At 44.9% G+C, this 19,114-nt stretch overlaps 2 protein-coding genes across 9 annotated transcripts in view; both read right to left on the bottom strand.

The window, feature by feature from the left end:
- Positions 1-10,502, bottom strand: part of Fam151b (family with sequence similarity 151 member B) — a 32,472-nt gene extending 21,970 nt beyond the window's left edge. Inside the window, exons 1-3 of one of the 5 annotated variants that reach the window (XM_075976329.1) lie at positions 10,378-10,502; positions 3,730-3,869; positions 1,720-1,845 (exon numbers count right to left, since the gene is read on the bottom strand). In XM_075976329.1, the coding sequence (XP_075832444.1) occupies positions 1,720-1,795 (76 nt within the window). In that variant the 5' untranslated portion in view covers positions 1,796-1,845; positions 3,730-3,869; positions 10,378-10,502. The other 4 variants (XM_075976328.1, XM_075976326.1, XM_075976330.1 and 1 more) reach the window with 4 other exon arrangements.
- A 6,723-nt stretch (positions 10,503-17,225) lies between these two features.
- The window catches only part of Zfyve16 (zinc finger FYVE-type containing 16), a 46,096-nt gene continuing 44,207 nt past the window's right edge, over positions 17,226-19,114 (bottom strand). For 3 of the 4 annotated variants that reach the window (XM_075976322.1, XM_075976324.1, XM_075976323.1), the window contains one exon: positions 17,583-17,892. In XM_075976322.1, coding sequence (XP_075832437.1) covers positions 17,731-17,892 — 162 coding nt within the window. In that variant the 3' untranslated portion in view covers positions 17,583-17,730. Of the gene's footprint in view, positions 17,893-19,114 lie in introns of all 4 variants that reach the window. The other variant, XM_075976321.1, reaches the window with a different exon arrangement.

Raw genomic sequence — 19,114 nt, 5'->3', positions numbered from 1 at the left:
GGGGTGCTGGCCAAAGATGTGAAGACTTAGGACCCTCTCCTCAGGTACAATCATTGAAGCCATGAGCACCCGTAGCCTGGCTTCTAGTAACCCATGTCTAACCTCTCGTGGCCCAAGGAACCTTCCACAGAGGTCAGCCTTGAGAAAAACAACTTACATAGCAAAATTAACTCCCTAACAAGATTACGGGAGACAGTGCCATCAAGCCTGTTGGGCATCCCACAGTGAGACTGGCTCCTGGTCTCTCTTGCAAGGACTTCGATCCCCTCCCTTCCAGGAGTTCCATCCCATTTCTGGGAATTCACCACTGCTTCTCCTCAGTGTATTTTAACACCATTTCTCTGTGTCTGTTCACGTCTGCTGACTTCTTTTTAGGGCAGACAGTAACAGGGTTTGTAGCAGCCCAAAATGCAAACAATAGTTTGCATTTTAATTGTGGAGTGGATAAAACATGCCCTGTGGATACAATGTACTCCTTTGTGTGCAAAAAGGAATCATCAGCAACCCACGCCAGGACCTCAGCAAACCTCACAAACACACTAAGGAGCAACAAGGAAGGTACAAGGCAAGGAGATGTGGAGGATCCTTAGTGTGGGGGAGAGTGTTCAAGTCTGGGTTCAGAAACAGGCCCAGCGGGGTGATACAGTTCTGTAACTCCCACTGCTGGTGAGATAGAGTTCAATCAAGCCCTGCCTAGACTACAGAGAACATTCAGTGAAAACTAAAAGGAGCAGCTGGAGAGACCGCTCAGCAGCTTGAGTTCAGTTCCAAGCATCCACATGGTGGCTCATGATCATCCGTAGCTCCAGTCCCAGGGAGTTTGATGCCGTCTTCTGGCCTCTGGGCACCAGGTACAATCACGCTGCATAGACATACATGCAAGCAAAAGACCCAGATACATAAAACAAACTGAAAAACACAGACAAGCAAGAAAAGGAAAAAGAATGCTAGGGCATAGATTAGTGGTAGTGCTTGCCTAGGGTGTTCCAGGGTCTGGGGTCAACATCAGTATCGCAAAGCACACGGTCCTGGAAAGAAAGCAGCCGGTCTGAGGACAGCAGGGGCTCAGCCATGCGAGGAGCTGGAAGGCCAGCAAAGAGGGAATATCAGAACCACAGCAGGCAGACCTGAAGACTTAAGCTAGCTTGTGCAGGGTTTTCAGGTCACTGTGATGGTTTGGAGCGCCAGTAAACAGAACGCATCCTCTACACGGATGGTAGGAGATGAAGCAGCAGGTTAGCAGATGGGTATCAAGTTGTTACACCTGTGATGCCAGGACAAATGGCACAACTTAGTTGAGGGGGAAATCGACCCACGCTCAAATTCTGGAAGGGAGTCTGTCTCCAGAGCCAAGTCCAGCTGCGGCCACACAGCTGCTGCTCACTCTCCAGGGAAGCCGCCCACTCTCTTGCCCACTGCCTGGGACATGGCTGCTGCCCACTCTCCAGGGGAACTGTGCACTCTCCTGTCCACTGACTCTGGCAGACTGGCTCCCAATCCAGCGAACTCATAGACATTTTACTTGGATTTCAAAAAATGTACTGAGTTCGTAAATTACCCCAAGTAACCTGAAGTAGTCGGGTGTGGCAACTCCTATCTGGAATCTCTTGGATTCTGGACTTGGAATGCTGATACCAGCCTGGGTTGCATACCAAAGACTGCTTCAAAAATATAGGAATAGGAAAATAATTTTTAGCAGAAATAGCAGAAGCCACTTACTCCTCAGTGCCTCACGCATCTGGGACTTGTGGTTGGCTGCGTGATACCAGACAATCTCAGCGCCATCTTCTGTCATGATCTGATTGTTTCTGAGAAAATAATCCAGTATGTTTTCACTCCAGGATCCTGAAATAACAACATTTACATGACAGAGAATATTGTTTTTGATGGGGTACATGTTTAAGGTGGACAACACGTGGCAAGTAAAACAGTTTCTGTGCTGAGGCGAATAAGCATGCCCATCTTCTCTCCAGTGACTGTGTTTGAATTTTGTTGTTGGTGCGTGTGAACACGTGTGCACGTGTATATTGCACACATGTAGGTGCGCACATGCACGCACATGCGTGAAGAGCAGCTACAACCTCACTAGCATAAGTCTCATGAACAGAACACTTTCACTATCTTTATTCCTCATGGAGCATACTAGATCTCCAGACTCGCTCATTCTGCATGTCTGCCCTTTACCTTTTGGTCAACACTTCCTTACCTCTCCCAGGAATAGCCAATGTTGTGTTCTCTATTTCTATGTATTTGAGAAATTTTACATTCTACAAGTAAAAGAGATCGTGCAACATAATTTCTTCCTGTGGCTGGTTTATTTCACTAAGCACGATAATATCTCCTGGGCTCACATGTGTGGCTACTAGAAAGGGCTTTGTTAGCGTGAAATGCTATTCTACCCATTAGCCTGTCACTAGACTTGGGGGCTTCCACGCCTTGGCTGTTGTGAAGAATGTCCACACACATTCCTTTACAAGTGGTTTCCTCCCCATGGTATGTGCCCACAGTGGGGGACTGCTGGGTTGCAGCGTTAAAAATGTTTTTATATAAAGGTGCAAAAGATATATTGAGAGAGAAAAACCAAGCAATTAGGCTAGGAAAAATAGATTCACAATACATATATGCACTGTGACATGTGGGCCTGTGGTACATGTAACATACATCATGCTGCAGTCAGCAGCCATGCGCTGTGCTCTGCAGACTGGAGGTGTGAAAAGCATGCAGGAAAGCCATGCGCTGTGGTCTGCAGACTGGAGGTGTGAAAAGCATGCAGGAAAGCCATGCGCTGTGCTCTGCAGACTGGAGGTGTGAAAAGCATGCAGGAAAGCCATGTGCTGTGGTCTGCAGACTGGAGGTGTGAAAAGCATGTAGGAAAGCCATGCGCTGTGCTCTGCAGACTGGAGGTGTGAAAAGCATGCAGGAAAGCCATGCGCTGTGCTCTGCAGACTGGAGGTGTGAAAAGCATGCAGGAAAGCCATGTGCTGTGGTCTGCAGACTGGAGGTGTGAAAAGCATGCAGGAAAGCCATGTGCTGTGGTCTGCAGACTGGAGGTATAAAAAGCATGCAGGAAAGCCATGCGCTGTGGTCTGCAGACTGGAGGTATAAAAAGCATGCAGGAAAGCCATGCGCTGTGCTCTGCAGACTGGAGGTGTGAAAAGCATGCAGGAAAGCCATGCGCTGTGCTCTGCAGACTGGAGGTATAAAAAGCATGCAGGAAAGCCATGTGCTGTGGTCTGCAGACTGGAGGTGTGAAAAGCAGGAAGACAAAAAATGCTAAGAAGCAGACAATGAAAAGCAGAAACTCTGCATTGTGTCCTCCAAAAACCCTGGTCCTCTGCATAGAGACAAAGCTCCACTAAAAAACTGAGGGAGGTTCTGTGTGTGTCCCCGCCAAGCGAAACCCAAAGTCCTGAAGGTGTGTCTATGGAGCCCCTTTAACACCACGAGTCCATGTGCTGCTGCAAATCTGCCTTCAGACCATGCGTGACCCTCTGGGCAGCTGAGGGCTTGAACTCAAGGCAGCAATCACAGGCTCAGTCAGCACACACAGATACAAGTAACACACACATTGCCAAGTACTCACAGTGTACCAGGTTTTCCTTTAATCTCCTCCCTAAGCACTGTTATCCAGTGCAGTGCCTACACACGTTGCCAACTGTTGGCTTTTTAACTCTGCCTGGCAACTTTTAAAAGTCTAAAAAATGCTAGTTCACATTGCCAGTAAGATACCAGGCTGGAGGTCTCGAGGCTGGAGAGACGCTCAGTGGTTAATAGTGATTAATAGTGCTGCCGCTCTTTCAGAGGATCCAGGTTTGATTCCTGGCACCAACACGAACACCCTTCTGTTCTCAATCTGTTAACTCCAGTTCCTGCAGAAACCCCCCCCCCCTTCTAAAGCACAGGCTCGCATGCAAGCAAACACTCACATACATAAAATAGAAGTAAAAAATAAATCTTTAATATCTATTCATTGGGAAAAAAATCTTTGGTCAGAAAATAGGACTTCTTTTACTACCTCTGTTCATTTTGATACAAGTGCATGTATCTCCCATAAACATGTGGGCTTCATTTTTAAGATTTATTTTCTGTGTCTGAGTATTTTGCCTATGTATGTCCATGATGTGTGTGCTTTTTGTCTGCAGAGGCCAGAAGACAGCATTGGGTTCTAGAACTGGAGTCACAGAGAGCTGAGAGCTGTCATGTGGGTGCTGGGAACTGAACCCAGGTCCTCCGCCACAGCAGCCAGCGGTTTTCTCCCCAGCTCCAGCATGTGGGATTTTGACATACCAAATTACAAACCACTTCTTTAGTCATAAAACTGAGGAGTTGGAAAGATAGCACCTGCCAGCCTGTGGCTTAGCAAGCACTCTGGAAAAAATATGGGAGTCCCCAGTGCCCCCAATTATCCCCAGTGGCCCCTCCAATGCCCACAGAGTTTCCCCACTGCTCCAGAGTTCCCCCCACTGCCCCCAGAGTTACCCCTGGCCCCAGAATCCCTCCACTGTCCCAGAATTCTCTCACTGCCCCAGAATCCCCCCACTACCCCAGAATCCCCCCACTGCCCCAGAGTCCCCCCACTGCTCCAGAGTCCCTCCATTGCCCCCAGAATCCCCCCATTGCCCTCAGAATCCCCCACTGCCCCAGAGTCCCCCCACTGCCCCAGAATCCCCCCACTGCCCCAGAGTCCCCCCCACTGCCCCAGAGTCCCTCCATTGCCCCAGAATCCCCCCACTGCCCCAGAGTTCCCCCACTGCCCCCAGAATCCTCCCACTACTCTCAGAGTTCCCCCACTGCTTCCAGAGTTCCCCCTGGTCCCAGAATCCCCCACTGCCCCAGAATCCCCCACTGCCCCCAGAATCCCCCCCCTCGGCCCACAGTGGCATCCCACTGCCCCAACAGCTCCCCCAACTACCTCCAGCAGCCTGTACTGCTCCCAGCAGTCCCCTCAAACACAGGGCCCTCTTCACAAATGCAAGAGTATGCATGACCATCATTTTTTAAATATCCAAGTTAGTCATTTTAGGAAGCACATTAATTCTTAGTTATGACAAATACTAACAAAGAAGAAAACAATTACATCACAGTATATATCATAATAGAAGCATAATAGGTGTGGCACTGGACACTTGAATCCCACAGCTCAGAAGCCTAAAACAGGAAGATTATGAGTTCAGAGCCAGCCTGGACTACACAGTAGAAGTCTCCCTAAAATGAGGTGAGGAGGGACAGATAGACAGAGATCAACTGACTGAGAAGTTGGGTCATTCTTCCCTGGCACACAGGTGCCAGAACACACCTAGACCTTAGGCTTTGCTATGGCGCCTTTCAGCCGTTCATACTGCATTTGGAGTTTTCATAAAGGCGCCTTACAAATCAGCAACAGGACACAATGATGCAGGACGGGTAAGTCCAATACCTTTTCTTTGGGTAGATTGCTGCTCTGTACTTAGGGACTTACGATGGGGTGATGTCCAGATAAACTAATTGTTGGGTTAGAATATCCTAACTCAAAAGACATTCAACACACCTACTGAGCATCACAGCGCAGCTCAGTCGATTTTAAAATGTTTGAGACATGTGAATTTGGTCTCTTCGAAGAGACCAAGGTAACTTTAGAAGCCACTTAGTTGGGGGCTTGCTGACAGTTTGAGAGGGTGAGTCCACGACCCTCGCAGAATGGCAGCTGGCAGGCAGGCAAGGTGCTGGAGCCGTAGCTAAGAGCTTAGATCTTATTTGAAAGTTGAAGACAAGGTGGGGTTGAGCCTGTCATGGAGTTTTTTGAAACGAAGCCCACCCCCAGTGACACTCTCCTCCAACAGGCCACACCTCCTCCCCAAACAGTTCCACTAACTAGGGAACTAGCACTGAAACACAGGACTCCATGTGGGGTGGGGGCATTCTTATATCTGTTCTTTGAGAAATTCTATTCTTTGGATTTATTCATAGACAGGTAAATTCATTTGGGAGAATGAATTTCATTCAGGAAACTTAATGAACTGTTCATAACAGCAAGAGAGTGAAACTTCAAACGTGTCGGCACTAAATTTGGACCATTCTGCAGCCCTTCAAGTGAACAAGACAACTATCTATGTACAAAAGGATTTCCAGGACAGTAGTAAGGAAAGCGTTAGAGCAATGGTGCAGGAGGAATAATAGGTACCAGCCAATATGTTACACAGCAAAGAAGGAGTTAAGGTGCCTATGTGAATTCAGGGTTTCTGTTTCATTTCGTGTAAGTGAGGATATGAGACATTTTAGTTCCAAATGGCATCGGGTTGCTATTCAGATGACTGAAATGGGAGGATGTTTATTTGAGTGTATAAATGTCAACAACAGGGTCCTCTTAAGTCTAGAGGGAGGAAGGCCAGTGAAAGCTGAGGTGATGTAGTGAGGGGAAGCCCACCAGTCCTTTCTGGCTTCAGAGATGCAGGAAGAGCTCCTATGAGCCAAGGAGCCAGAAAGGCAAGAACACTGCCACCCACACCTCCTGGAGAAAAGCCCTCCTGGTAACACCGTGCTTTTAGCCCTTGGAAATCTGGCTCAGACTTCCGATACCACTTGGGCAAAGCACTGGACACAAGGGAACTGAAAAACTGTAGCCACGTGGTGGGAGCTGTGTCTCCTGTCAGAATTCCCCTCTGAGGTTAAATGTCCTTAGGCCACAGTTAGGCTGTTCCCGCTGGATCAGAAACTAAGGTCTTCTCCACACTGTGCTCTAAGGATCTACAGGCATTATGTTGTAAAGTGGTGTGCTGTGTGTGTGTGTCACATGATCGTGAATAGGTGTGTGCCCGTGTGTTCACGTCACATGAAGAATAGGTGTGTGCCCGTGTGTGCACGTCACATGAAGAATAGGTGTGTGCTTGTGTGTGCACGTCACATGAAGAATAGGTGTGTGCTTGTGTGTGCACGTCACATGCTCATGAAGAATAGGTGTGTGCTTGTGTGTGCACGTCACATGAAGAATAGGTGTGTGCTTGAGTGTGCACGTCACATGCTCGTGAAGAATAGGTGTGTGCCCGTGTGTGCACGTCACATGAAGAATAGGTGTGTGCTTGAGTGTGCATGTCACATGCTCGTGAAGAATAGGTGTGTGCCCGTGTGTGCACGTCACATGAAGAATAGGTGTGTGCTTGAGTGTGCACGTCACGTGAAGAATAGGTGTGTGCCCGTGTGTGCACGTCACATGAAGAATAGGTGTGTGCCTGTGTGTGCACGTCACATGAAGAATAGGTATGTGCCTGTGTGTGCACGTCACATGAAGAATAGGTGTGTGCTTGAGTGTGCACGTCACGTGAAGAATAGGTGTGTGCCCGTGTGTGCACGTCACATGAAGAATAGGTGTGTGCCTGTGTGTGCACGTCACATGAAGAATAGGTGTGTGCTTGAGTGTGCACGTCACATGAAGAATAGGTGTGTGCCCGTGTGTGCACGTCACATGAAGAATAGGTGTGTGCTTGTGTGTGCACGTCACATGAAGAATAGGTGTGTGCCCGTGTGTGCACGTCACATGCTCCTGAAGAATAGGTGTGTGCCTGTGTGTGCACGTCACATGAAGAATAGGTGTGTGCCCCTGTGTGCACGTCACATGAAGAATAGGTGTGTGCCCGTGTGTGCACGTCACATGAAGAATAGGTGTGTGCCCGTGTGTGCACGTCACATGAAGAATAGGTGTGTGCCTGTGTGTGCACGTCACATGAAGAATAGGTGTGTGCTTGAGTGTGCACGTCACGTGAAGAATAGGTGTGTGCCCGTGTGTGCACGTCACATGAAGAATAGGTGTGTGCCCGTGTGTGCACGTCACATGAAGAATAGGTGTGTGCTTGAGTGTGCACGTCACGTGAAGAATAGGTGTGTGCCCGTGTGTGCACGTCACATGAAGAATAGGTGTGTGCTTGAGTGTGCACGTCACGTGAAGAATAGGTGTGTGCCCGTGTGTGCACGTCACATGAAGAATAGGTGTGTGCCTGTGTGTGCACGTCACATGAAGAATAGGTGTGTGCCCGTGTGTGCACGTCACATGCTCCTGAAGAATAGGTGTGTGCCTGTGTGTGCACGTCACATGAAGAATAGGTGTGTGCCCGTGTGTGCACGTCACATGAAGAATAGGTGTGTGCTTGTGTGTGCACGTCACATGAAGAATAGGTGTGTGCTTGAGTGTGCACGTCACATGCTCGTGAAGAATAGGTGTGTGCCCGTGTGTGCACGTCACATGAAGAATAGGTGTGTGCTTGAGTGTGCATGTCACATGCTCGTGAAGAATAGGTGTGTGCCCGTGTGTGCACGTCACATGAAGAATAGGTGTGTGCTTGAGTGTGCACGTCACGTGAAGAATAGGTGTGTGCCCGTGTGTGCACGTCACATGAAGAATAGGTGTGTGCCTGTGTGTGCACGTCACATGAAGAATAGGTGTGTGCCTGTGTGTGCACGTCACATGAAGAATAGGTGTGTGCTTGAGTGTGCACGTCACGTGAAGAATAGGTGTGTGCCCGTGTGTGCACGTCACATGAAGAATAGGTGTGTGCCTGTGTGTGCACGTCACATGAAGAATAGGTGTGTGCTTGAGTGTGCACGTCACATGAAGAATAGGTGTGTGCCCGTGTGTGCACGTCACATGCTCCTGAAGAATAGGTGTGTGCCTGTGTGTGCACGTCACATGAAGAATAGGTGTGTGCTTGTGTGTGCACGTCACATGAAGAATAGGTGTGTGCTTGTGTGTGCACGTCACATGCTCCTGAAGAATAGGTGTGTGCCTGTGTGTGCACGTCACATGAAGAATAGGTGTGTGCTTGAGTGTGCACGTCACATGAAGAATAGGTGTGTGCCCGTGTGTGCACGTCACATGAAGAATAGGTGTGTGCCTGTGTGTGCACGTCACATGAAGAATAGGTGTGTGCCCGTGTGTGCACGTCACATGCTCCTGAAGAATAGGTGTGTGCCTGTGTGTGCACGTCACATGAAGAATAGGTGTGTGCTTGTGTGTGCACGTCACATGCTCCTGAAGAATAGGTGTGTGCCTGTGTGTGCACGTCACATGAAGAATAGGTGTGTGCTTGAGTGTGCACGTCACGTGAAAAATAGGTGTGTGGCCGTGTGTGCACGTCACATGAAGAATAGGTGTGTGCCTGTGTGTGCACGTCACATGAAGAATAGGTGTGTGCTCGTGTGTGCACGTCACATGAAGAATATGTGTGTGCCCGTGTGTGCACGTCACATGAAGAATAGGTGTGTGCCCGTGTGTGCACGTCACATGAAGAATAGGTGTGTGCCCCTGTGTGCATGTCACATGAAGAATAGGTGTGTGCCCGTGTGTGCACGTCACATGAAGAATAGGTGTGTGCCCGTGTGTGCACGTCACATGAAGAATAGGTGTGTGCCCGTGTGTGCACGTCACATGAAGAATAGGTGTGTGCCCCTGTGTGCCCGTCACATGCTCCTGAAGAATAGGTGTCATTCTTTGGAAGCCTCCACCTTGTGTTTTGAGAAAAGGAGACTTGCTTGCCTGGAGCGCACCAAATAGACAAGTCTGTTTCCACCTCTCGAGAGTGACCTGTACCAGGGTAGCTGGTTTTCACATGTGTTCTGTGGATGGAACTCTGCTTCTCCCGCTTGCAAAGCAAGTAGTTTATCAAACGAGCTCTCTCTCCAGCACCTCCACTGGGATTTTGATACCCCTTTCTCTTGTGGGGACCATGAGACAACACGCCTGAGAGATATCAGGTTCACTAGGGTTTGGAAGGCGAAAAGAGTCACCTTAAACCATATATATGTATCATAAACAGCCACAAAGACTTCCTTAAAATCCACAGCCCCAAACCAGAGGGAGGCCTCCAACCTGGGGAAAAACCAGTCTTATTTTTTCTTCGGAGTTTGACAAAATAAAGGAACAGACAAAAAGGAAACGAAGTTTGAGGAAGGTTTGATGGGCTGAGAGGAGATGTGGGAAGGGCAAGGGTGAATAGGATCAAAATACATTGTATAAAGATCCTCAAAGGGTTAATATAAAATACTATCTAACATGTATATGCGTGTTAAAATGTGGTAAGAAGGATCCACCAAGGAACTAACAGCAGAAGCCTGAGGGGAAAACGGGTTGAAAGACAGGGAGCATAGCCCTTCCGGGACCATTCCGAACTTTTTATATTAAGAACGAATTTTCAGTTTGTATTGGAAACAACTGAGTTACCCTAAATTGTTCCTAAAGCCCCCTTGTGACATGGAGACACTCACTCCGGTCTCTGTAAAATCCACCACCAGGCCTCCTTCACGCGTTTAGCATTCTCGAACCTTCCACACCCAGCTGACACTGGCGTTTAGTTCCGGGATACTAGAACAGGGAAAGGAGTAGGCGGCGCCCGCCCAGCTTTTTGAGCTTACCTGGGCCCCCAGCGCATGCTGCCATGGTGATGGACGGACGCCGCCGTCTGCGCAGGCGTTAAGGGTTGGCACATATGGGCGTGGTCTCGGGTGGAGGAAGCCAGATGACCTAAACCTCGGCGCCGTGCGGAATTGGTGCGCACGCGCATTGTAGCAGCTGGGTTGGCAGAGGCGCTACGTCCAGTTGCGTCGCTAAACTACTTGTCCCAGGGGGCTGCGGGCTGCAAAGCTATCACGTGACAGCACGAGTGGACTCGGTTCTGGCCCAGCTCTTCAGAGGATAATGATTTGGAAGTCGCTTTGACTTCCAAAATGGCAATTATTTTTAGCCTCAACCAGACTTCCATAGCCAGAATTTTCCATATCACAAAACACATTAGCCCTATCGCTTTATAGTTTTTCATTTTCTGCCTGTATCTTGGCATTTAAGTTTAGTTTTCCTTTTTACACATTTAATTACTTCTTTACAGAAAGCATAAACCACACACCCCTCACCTCGACTTTATTATAGGACCGAGTGTGAGTGCCATGGTCCAACAACACCAAATTAGCTGCCCCAAATATCTTGCGGTTTCATGGCGTTTTTGCTGTTTAAGAAAGTCATCCATCCCACCCCAAGATCCCACTTTTCTCCCCGGCAATTTTGTCTACTTCCCATAGGCAAGAGGATAACTATATGTTTTTCCTTGGGTTCACCTTCTTATTTAGCTTCTTTATGTTCACCAATTGTAGACTCTGTGACCCTTATTTATGGCTAGAAACCATTTATGAGTGAGTACATCCCATGTTCATATTTTTGGGTCTGGGTTACCTCACTCAGGATAGTGTTTTCTATTTCCATCCATTTGCATGCAAAATTCGAGAAGTCATTGTTTTTTTACCGCGGCATAGTACTCTAATGTGTATATATTCCACACTTTCTTCATCCATTCTTCCATTGAAGGACATCTAGGTTGTTTCCAGGTTCTGGCTATTACAAATAATACTGCTATGAACATAGTTGAACAAATGCTTTTGTCATATGATAGGGCATCTCTTGGGTATATTCCCAAGAGGAGGTAAAGGGAGATGGGGAGAGAAAAGTGAGAAGGGGAGGATGGGGGGAACTTGGGGAAACAGGATGATTGGGATAAAGGAAGGCTGGATAGGGGAGCACGGAACCACAATTCTTAGTTAAGGGAGCCACCTTAGGGCTGGCAAGAGACTTGAACCTAGAGTGGCTCCCAGGAGCCCAAGGTGATGTCCCCAGTTAGTTCCTTGGGCAGATGAGGATAGGGAACCTGAAATCACCCTATCCTATAGCCATACTGACGAATATCTTGCATATCACCATAGAACCTTCATCTGGTGATGGATGGAGATAGAGACAGAGACACACATTGGAGCACTGGACTGAGCTCCCAAGGTCCCAATGAGGAGCAGAAGGAGGGAGAAGATGAGCAAGGAAGTCAGGACCACGAGGGGTGCACCCACCCACTGAGACAGTGGGGCTGATCTAGTGGGAGCTCACCAAGGCCAGCTGGACTGTGACTGAAAAAGCATGGGATAAAACCGGACTCTCTGAACATGGCGAACAATGAGGGCTGATGAGAAGCCAAGGACAATGGCACGGGGTTTTGATCCTACTTCATGTTCTGGCTTTGTGGGAGCCTAGCCAGTTTGGATGTTCACCTTCCTAGATATGGACGGAGGGGGGAGGACCTTGGACTTTCCACAGGGCAGGGAACCCTGTCTGCTCTTTGGACTGGAGTGGGAGGGGGAGAGGAGTGGGGGGAGGGGGAGGGAAATGGGAGGCTGGGAGAAGGGGGAAACTTTTTTTCCTTTTCTCAATAAAAAAAAATAAAATATATAAAAAAAAAAGAAAAAAAAAGTCATCCATCATGGAATTTCCCAAACACTCGGGTGGAAACATCAGGCGTACACTTTACAGCAAATGAGGACATCTCGGTTTATGTTGTCAGGGACCAGTTGCTATCAGAGGATTCTTAGCTTTGAGGCTGATGGAGATGAGTAGCGTCTGTTAACACACTGCAAAAGGTTTCCCTTAGTCACAAGGATGTCAGGACAAAAGTGGCCAATGCTATTAAGGGAGCATGATAGCAAAAGATGGTTGTCTCTGGATAGTCAACATACCAACTGGGAAGTTCTGACCTTTTTATCATAGCCGTGGCTCCGCCATCACTTTAGTTAGCACATCATCTACATGATTATGTTTTTATTTATTCTGTTGCTGAAATATAGTTTCCTTGTGTATCTACTTATTTTGTACTGTTAGATGATAGCACCTTGCCTGAGTCTGACAACAGACAGGATTTTTACACTTTTCCTGGCACTTGGTGGCACATTCAATATGTGAGGCTTTTCCGGATAATGTAGCTATTCCCCTTAGGTTTTTCCACCTGTGGTGTTTCACCCCAGTAAAGGTGAAACCCTCTGAGTTTGCCTACTTACGCGAGGGCCTTCAGTTATGCATACCGCCTTATGGGGAGCCTGAACTGATTGCTGCCCCGTACATGTGGGTGATTGCCCCAAGAGGTACTACTAGCTTGTATCTTGTAACTAGGCATCCCTTGTTAAACTGTTGTGATGTTTTAGGATGAAGCTGCCATTTAGTCAGCTTTGTTTTCAGCACAAACATGGATCCTATCATGCACTTTCCAGAAACACAGCTTCTTGTGTTTGCACATTTGTGTACTCTTTGCATTTCACACTTACTACTTGTGGCAAGGACTCCACCAATCTTGAACTGTATAATTTTACCAGAAAAGCCTGTAGCTCTTTTTACTGACTGCTGAAAACATTAGTGTGTCGGTCATGGGATACTAGATGCTACAAAGAACAAATCCCTAGAAACTTACACTTACAGCAGAGTCTTGTATGAGCTGGTTTTACCCATGAGGGTCAGGAGTCAGAAGCTTCAGAGGGCAGGTCTCTGAAGGTGAGCCCAGTCCGAGCCGCTTCAGAGGCTGGATTAAAGGTCTGGCTGGGCTTCGATCCACTTTCCATTCAAGCTGTGTTGTCAGGAAGCTTCAGGCCCTTATCAAATGGTTGTTTTTGCAGTAGCCAAAGACTGCAAGTGGTTCCCCCAACACTAGTACTGGATAGAATGGCAGCTGTCAACACGTGGGTCAGGACCCTTTCACAGCGGTCACATACCAACTATCCTGCAGTCAAATATTTGCATTATGACTCATAACAGCAACAAAATTACAGTTATGAAGTAGCAATGAAAATAATTGTGTGGACGGGGTGTCACTAAGCATGAGGAACTGTAGTCAAGGGGCACAGCATTAGGACGGTTGAGAGCCCTGAGAGATGAACAGAGAGGGGTTAGTGGTTAAGAGTCTCTGGGGTTCTCCCTTCTGCCACAGTCTGTTGTCATCGGTGGATAGCAGGGAACTGCAGCAGGGAGGGAAGGGGGTAGGGACCGCTGTAAGTACCTCTAGAGCAGTGCTGTGGCCCTCAACACAGCTCCTCACAGCTGTGCTGACCCCACCGTAAAATTAGTTCATTGTGTGTTTTCCAATGGTCTTAGGCAACTCCTGTGAAAGAATGGTTCGACCCCAAAGAAGTCATGACCCCCAGGTTAAGAACACATACTTAAGCTTATTTTTAATCTTATGATTAAAAATTAATAGAGCCTTAACACTATTTTTTAAAGGACCTTTATTGGAGTACTTGAACTACAACTTACCTGTGTAAGCATGGGAATAAAGTTGAATTTTGTTTCTACAGATGCAAAAAAAAAAAAAAAATACTTGCCCAAAGGCATTCATACGAAAAAGAATATTAAGAACACAATTTTAAACTACCAAAAATCTGGGAGTGCAAAAAGTAAGAGAGAGTGATGGGGATGAATATTACCAAAGTACTTAATATGCATCCATGAAAATGTCGCGATGAAATCTATTCCTTTTCTGGGTCTGGTCAAACACACCTGTAATTCCAGCACTTGGAAGGCTGAGATGGAGGCCAGCCTAAGCCACACAGCTAGACCTTGTCTTAAAAAGAAGCCAACCATTAGTTTTTACAGTCAATATACATGAACAAAAATGTGGAAGACTAATGTATCAATTAAGTGGAAAAAGATAAATTTAGATGGTAAGGCTTAGTGTTCCAGCAAAAAAAAAAAATTCAAATAAAAATCTGCATGCAGGTGTGTAATAAAATTGTTTTGATGAGAATACTAAGACCACAGGCTAGATTTCTAAAGGATTTTTTGTTCCGTTCTGCAATTAAGATGTATTTAACCAGTCACTGAGTAAAAAGTGTTCTGACAGAAGCAACGAAGCCTTTATGGCCCTAGGTATAACGCTATAGCCCAGGGAACTGAGGTAGGGAAACTTAATGTGCTGCATTTTATGTAAGAAAAGTCACTATGAAAAATCGTGTGCACGGCTCTGGGAAATTAAAACTATGTATGAGTCACCAAGCAACTACTGGGCGTGTGTGTAAAGGAAGTCCCTGTCAAACAAGCAGCTGGACTGTGTGCTCACTGCAGTTTTATTAACAAAAACAAGACACAAAACCAACGTAAGGCCCACCAAGGGATGAATATGTGGCGTAGGCACACAATGAAGTCAGGGCCCATACAGGAGATACCATCATTTTAATAAGGGTGAACTGACAGGTGACAGGCGAAGGCAGGCCGGCACAGGACGACCACTGCTGCATGGTCTCACTTCTGTGTGGAACTGAAGAATGCCGGACTCAGACAAAAAGCACAGATGGTGAGTGCTGGGGCTCAAGAGGCAGAGTCGGCAGAGGAAAGGAAGATGCTGGGGAGACTTTGGTCAGGACACAAAATTTCAGGTAGGTAAAATAAATTCAAGTGTTCTCTTGTACAACCACAGTAACTACAAAAATCCCAATATATCGTGCACTTGAAGAAATAGAAAATAAGGCCACTACTGTTATGACTTCTGCGCCCTGGAATGGTACACAAGAAAAATGACTGTCTGCTGAGAGGATGTGGTGGAAGAATGGGGAAACGTGCAGGTGGGAGGCAAAGTTAACACTTAAGTTTTCATGTTTCTTTTTGCTGAGTTGTGCATATTGTATATATTGTCAAACATTATAAAGTCACTCAACAAAATATATAAAACCTAGAATGAGTCAGAAGTTTCTGTTTTATTCCAAGACAGTCTTTTGAAACTTGAATCACATTGTCAAAATTATTCTTCCTATTAAAAAACTTCTGTGCTTTATTTTATGAAACAATGCAGAAAGCTAAGCTGTCAGCAACCTACACAACCTCTGAGTAAGACTCATTATCAATTATAAGGTGCAACATTCAGTCTCTCCGCAGCAATCTGGATGCTTCCGACTTCTAGCTCAAACACCCAGTATGCTGTAAGCTCCTCTTGAGGTAGACATGGCATCCTCCAGTCTGAGCCCTGCACCCACCCAAGAGTCATTTTTTCACTGCAGCAATGAAAACCTTCCTATATGTTAATTACCTGTTCCATATGCCTAGTTCCAAAAAAGAAATAACTTATTTTTCAAATGATGAAACCCGATATGGTATATTTTTTTATGCAGCACACACAGGCACACAGCTTGTTCAAAAGATGCATAAAGCAAGATATTTTACTTCATGTTTCAAAATGCAGAGAGACCGAGTTGCATTAAGTCTTAAGACCATAAACAAATACTGTGGACTGACTACAAGGAGCCTGACTTAAGTGCCAATGTGAAGACTATGACCGAGAAGGTGGCAAATGCATTTAGAAAAATCCATCTCCAAATGCTGTCAAATGTGCCCCGAACATTTAGGTTAGAATTCCTATTTTCACTAGTTGTAGACAGTTTGAAAACAAATTCAAAGTTACTTCATCATAGAAGAGCTTCCCACTATTTGGTAAATTCAATATTCATAAATTGTGCAGTTACACTACAAAGTAAATATATAATATACCGAAAAATAAACGCATTATATAAAGAAAACAGATGAGCTTGACAAGCAGTCACTTTTATATTATCTTTATAGCGCATCATTTCAATAACTGTAGAGAGTTTTATGTTGACATTTTATTTACTACTTGTCACACGTCACATCGTTTATGGATATCATCCTCAAATGTCTTTGGCTGCTCCAAGTGTGATTCAGATGAAAGCTCTGGTCCTAAGACCTTCGCTCCTGAGTTACAGACATGACTGGATCTCTATGTTGCAAGGCTTTATAAATATCCTTCTTAAAACAGGGTTATTTAGTGTGGTTTCTTTTTCTTTATATATACAGTGAGTGTTTTTGATACAAAAAATATATTCCACATAATAAAAAAGCATCAAAACAATGATTACATTTTATATAAGTTAAACGACACACTTTTCTTTCTCCTGCTATTTGAATTAAACAAGGAAGTTCTATCACAGCCTTTAACTTTATGTTAAATATCCCGTTATAAAAATAACTGCCATAGAAAGAATTAAAAATATGCAAAAGTAACAAGTTTGTTAAAATTTATACTTCATCATACATTGGGGCCAATCAAGAAATACTTAAGGATTAACACGGAATAATAGAAACCTGTTTGAGGCTTCAGTTATTGCTACACAATGACTACCTCATGGGTCATCTGGCCTGCTGTCCTCTGAAGAGTGTCAAATACAGTGGTGTGATTTTGTAAAGAAGGAGAAAGCGAAAGCACTGTGATACAAAAATATTACCTATGTATATTAGCAAAGATTTATAAAACACATTTCAAATCATATGTTGCTATGGAAACAACAGACTTAAATAGAGAAGCACAAAGTCCTGAAGCACCCACAATTATTTTAATCAGGAAAAATGATATATATATATAATTTATGTGTGTATGTATATATATAATAATTTGGGAAGAAATAAAGGCAAAATTCTAGTTTAATCAGTTTATCTAACCATTCCATTTATACAAATAAGTAATTCGGTTTTATTCAAAGAACTAGCAGTCTAGAGTCCTACTGGTCTTCACTACTGAAATACATTTGAAAGACTCCAAACCCTGTTCTCACTAGTGTGCACACAAACCAGGGGTCCCTTCATAAACCATCCTTGGCAGAAAGAGGTATAACTAAGCACAGATACTTTGGCTTAACATTTAAGTCACACAGTAAATACTATAAATTTTAAGTTAGAAGATCTATTTTTCTTCTTAGTTCTTATATTAAACATAAAGCTATAAAAGTGATGGATTCCTTAAATTTTTAGACATTTAAATATTGTGCTAATGATTTTGAAAAATCATTCCTGCCTAAAAAGCAAAATTATATATTTCAATTATCAAACATTTAGTGTTTGTAACATTTTAGTTTTAGTGCTGGGATTCATTTTAACAGGTCAGTTTGCGACATATAACATAGCACATTCTTTCACTCAACAAGGTTCTCTAAAATGAAAAATGCCAGCTCTATCTCTATGGGCACACTAGAGTTGGAGGTCCCACCGTGGATCACAGGTATCAGTGCACTATCAAGCTCGTTCAGGTAGTGCTGAGGCAGAAGCTGGCCTTCACAGCCTGCCTGAAATTCAACCTGGAAAAAAGAAATCTTGATAAGGTAATCCTAGAAAATTAGTCCTCTTGTGTTGCTCAGTAGATGAATATACAGAATATTTGAGTATTCAGCTTAATGATGTTAATAAAATAATGTTAGTTTCAAAAGTATATTCTCTCATTTCTTTCATCTCTTTACTAAATAAATAACATGTATTAAATATTGTCACTGCTTTATACTTTAGATTCTTTCGATTGAATAAGTAAAAAAGTATGAAGCTTTTTAAATAATTAGCAATGTAACTTAAATTAAAAATTAACTGGAAAATCAATTTACCATGTTTTGTGTGAGATGTAAGTGCACTGCGTCCATGCGTACATGGGTGTACGCAGCTGTGCAGCTGCATTCATCTGCGTGTGTACAAGTTAAGTTCAGAGGTTGACTTGGGTATCTTCCACGACGGCTCTCCCCCTTACTTATACAGGGTCTCTCATTGTCTCAGCTAGACTGACTAAATAGCAAGTCCCAGGATCTTCTTGTTTCTATCCTCATAGCACTAGGGTTATAGGCCTGTGCCATCAGACCCAGCTTTGATGTAGGTGCTGGGGGTCCAAACTCAGGTTGTCATGTTTGTACAGCATGTACTCTATTCATTGAGCCATCTCTCAGGCCCTGCAATACGACTTAAGATTTAATATTATTGATGAAATTTTTGTTTTATATATTTAACTATAAAAGAAAACAGTGTTTGTTCACCTAATACTCATCAGGAGCTTCCTTGAAAAGGGATCTTACTATAAAGTAATGAAAACAAAACTCCTCTTCCCACTAGGAAGCATGAGAAACACATCTTGCTGGAGAAGCAAACTAACCTACGAATGCTGTTTAGAAAGCCAGATTCTGGGCTGGAGAGATGGCTCAGCCGTTAAAGGCTAGGCTCACAACCAAAAATATAGAAAGCTAGATTCTAGTGAAGAATCTGCCTTGAAATACTCTACTGAATGTTTTGGCAAGAGTTACAAAATAAATATACCCAACAGATATACACTAGTCACTCTGGGAAAAATAGATGGGTTTTCCCATGTAAGAAGAGCACTAGTCATTGCCAGTAAAGATGTATACAGAGGCAACTCTGGGCTTCATACTGCACCTATCAAACTGTCAAAGTCCAAATGTCCAACTGGGCTTGAGGTACGGCAGACTAGCAGAGCACTTGCCTAGCATGTACAGCCTGGATTTGATCACACACTAAGTACAAGGG

This window comes from Microtus pennsylvanicus, chromosome 6, assembly GCF_037038515.1.
Source record: "Microtus pennsylvanicus isolate mMicPen1 chromosome 6, mMicPen1.hap1, whole genome shotgun sequence".
Taxonomy (NCBI): domain Eukaryota; kingdom Metazoa; phylum Chordata; class Mammalia; order Rodentia; family Cricetidae; genus Microtus; species Microtus pennsylvanicus.
Note: the sequence above shows the minus strand (reverse complement) of the source record. Positions and strands in the feature narration are given on the sequence as shown.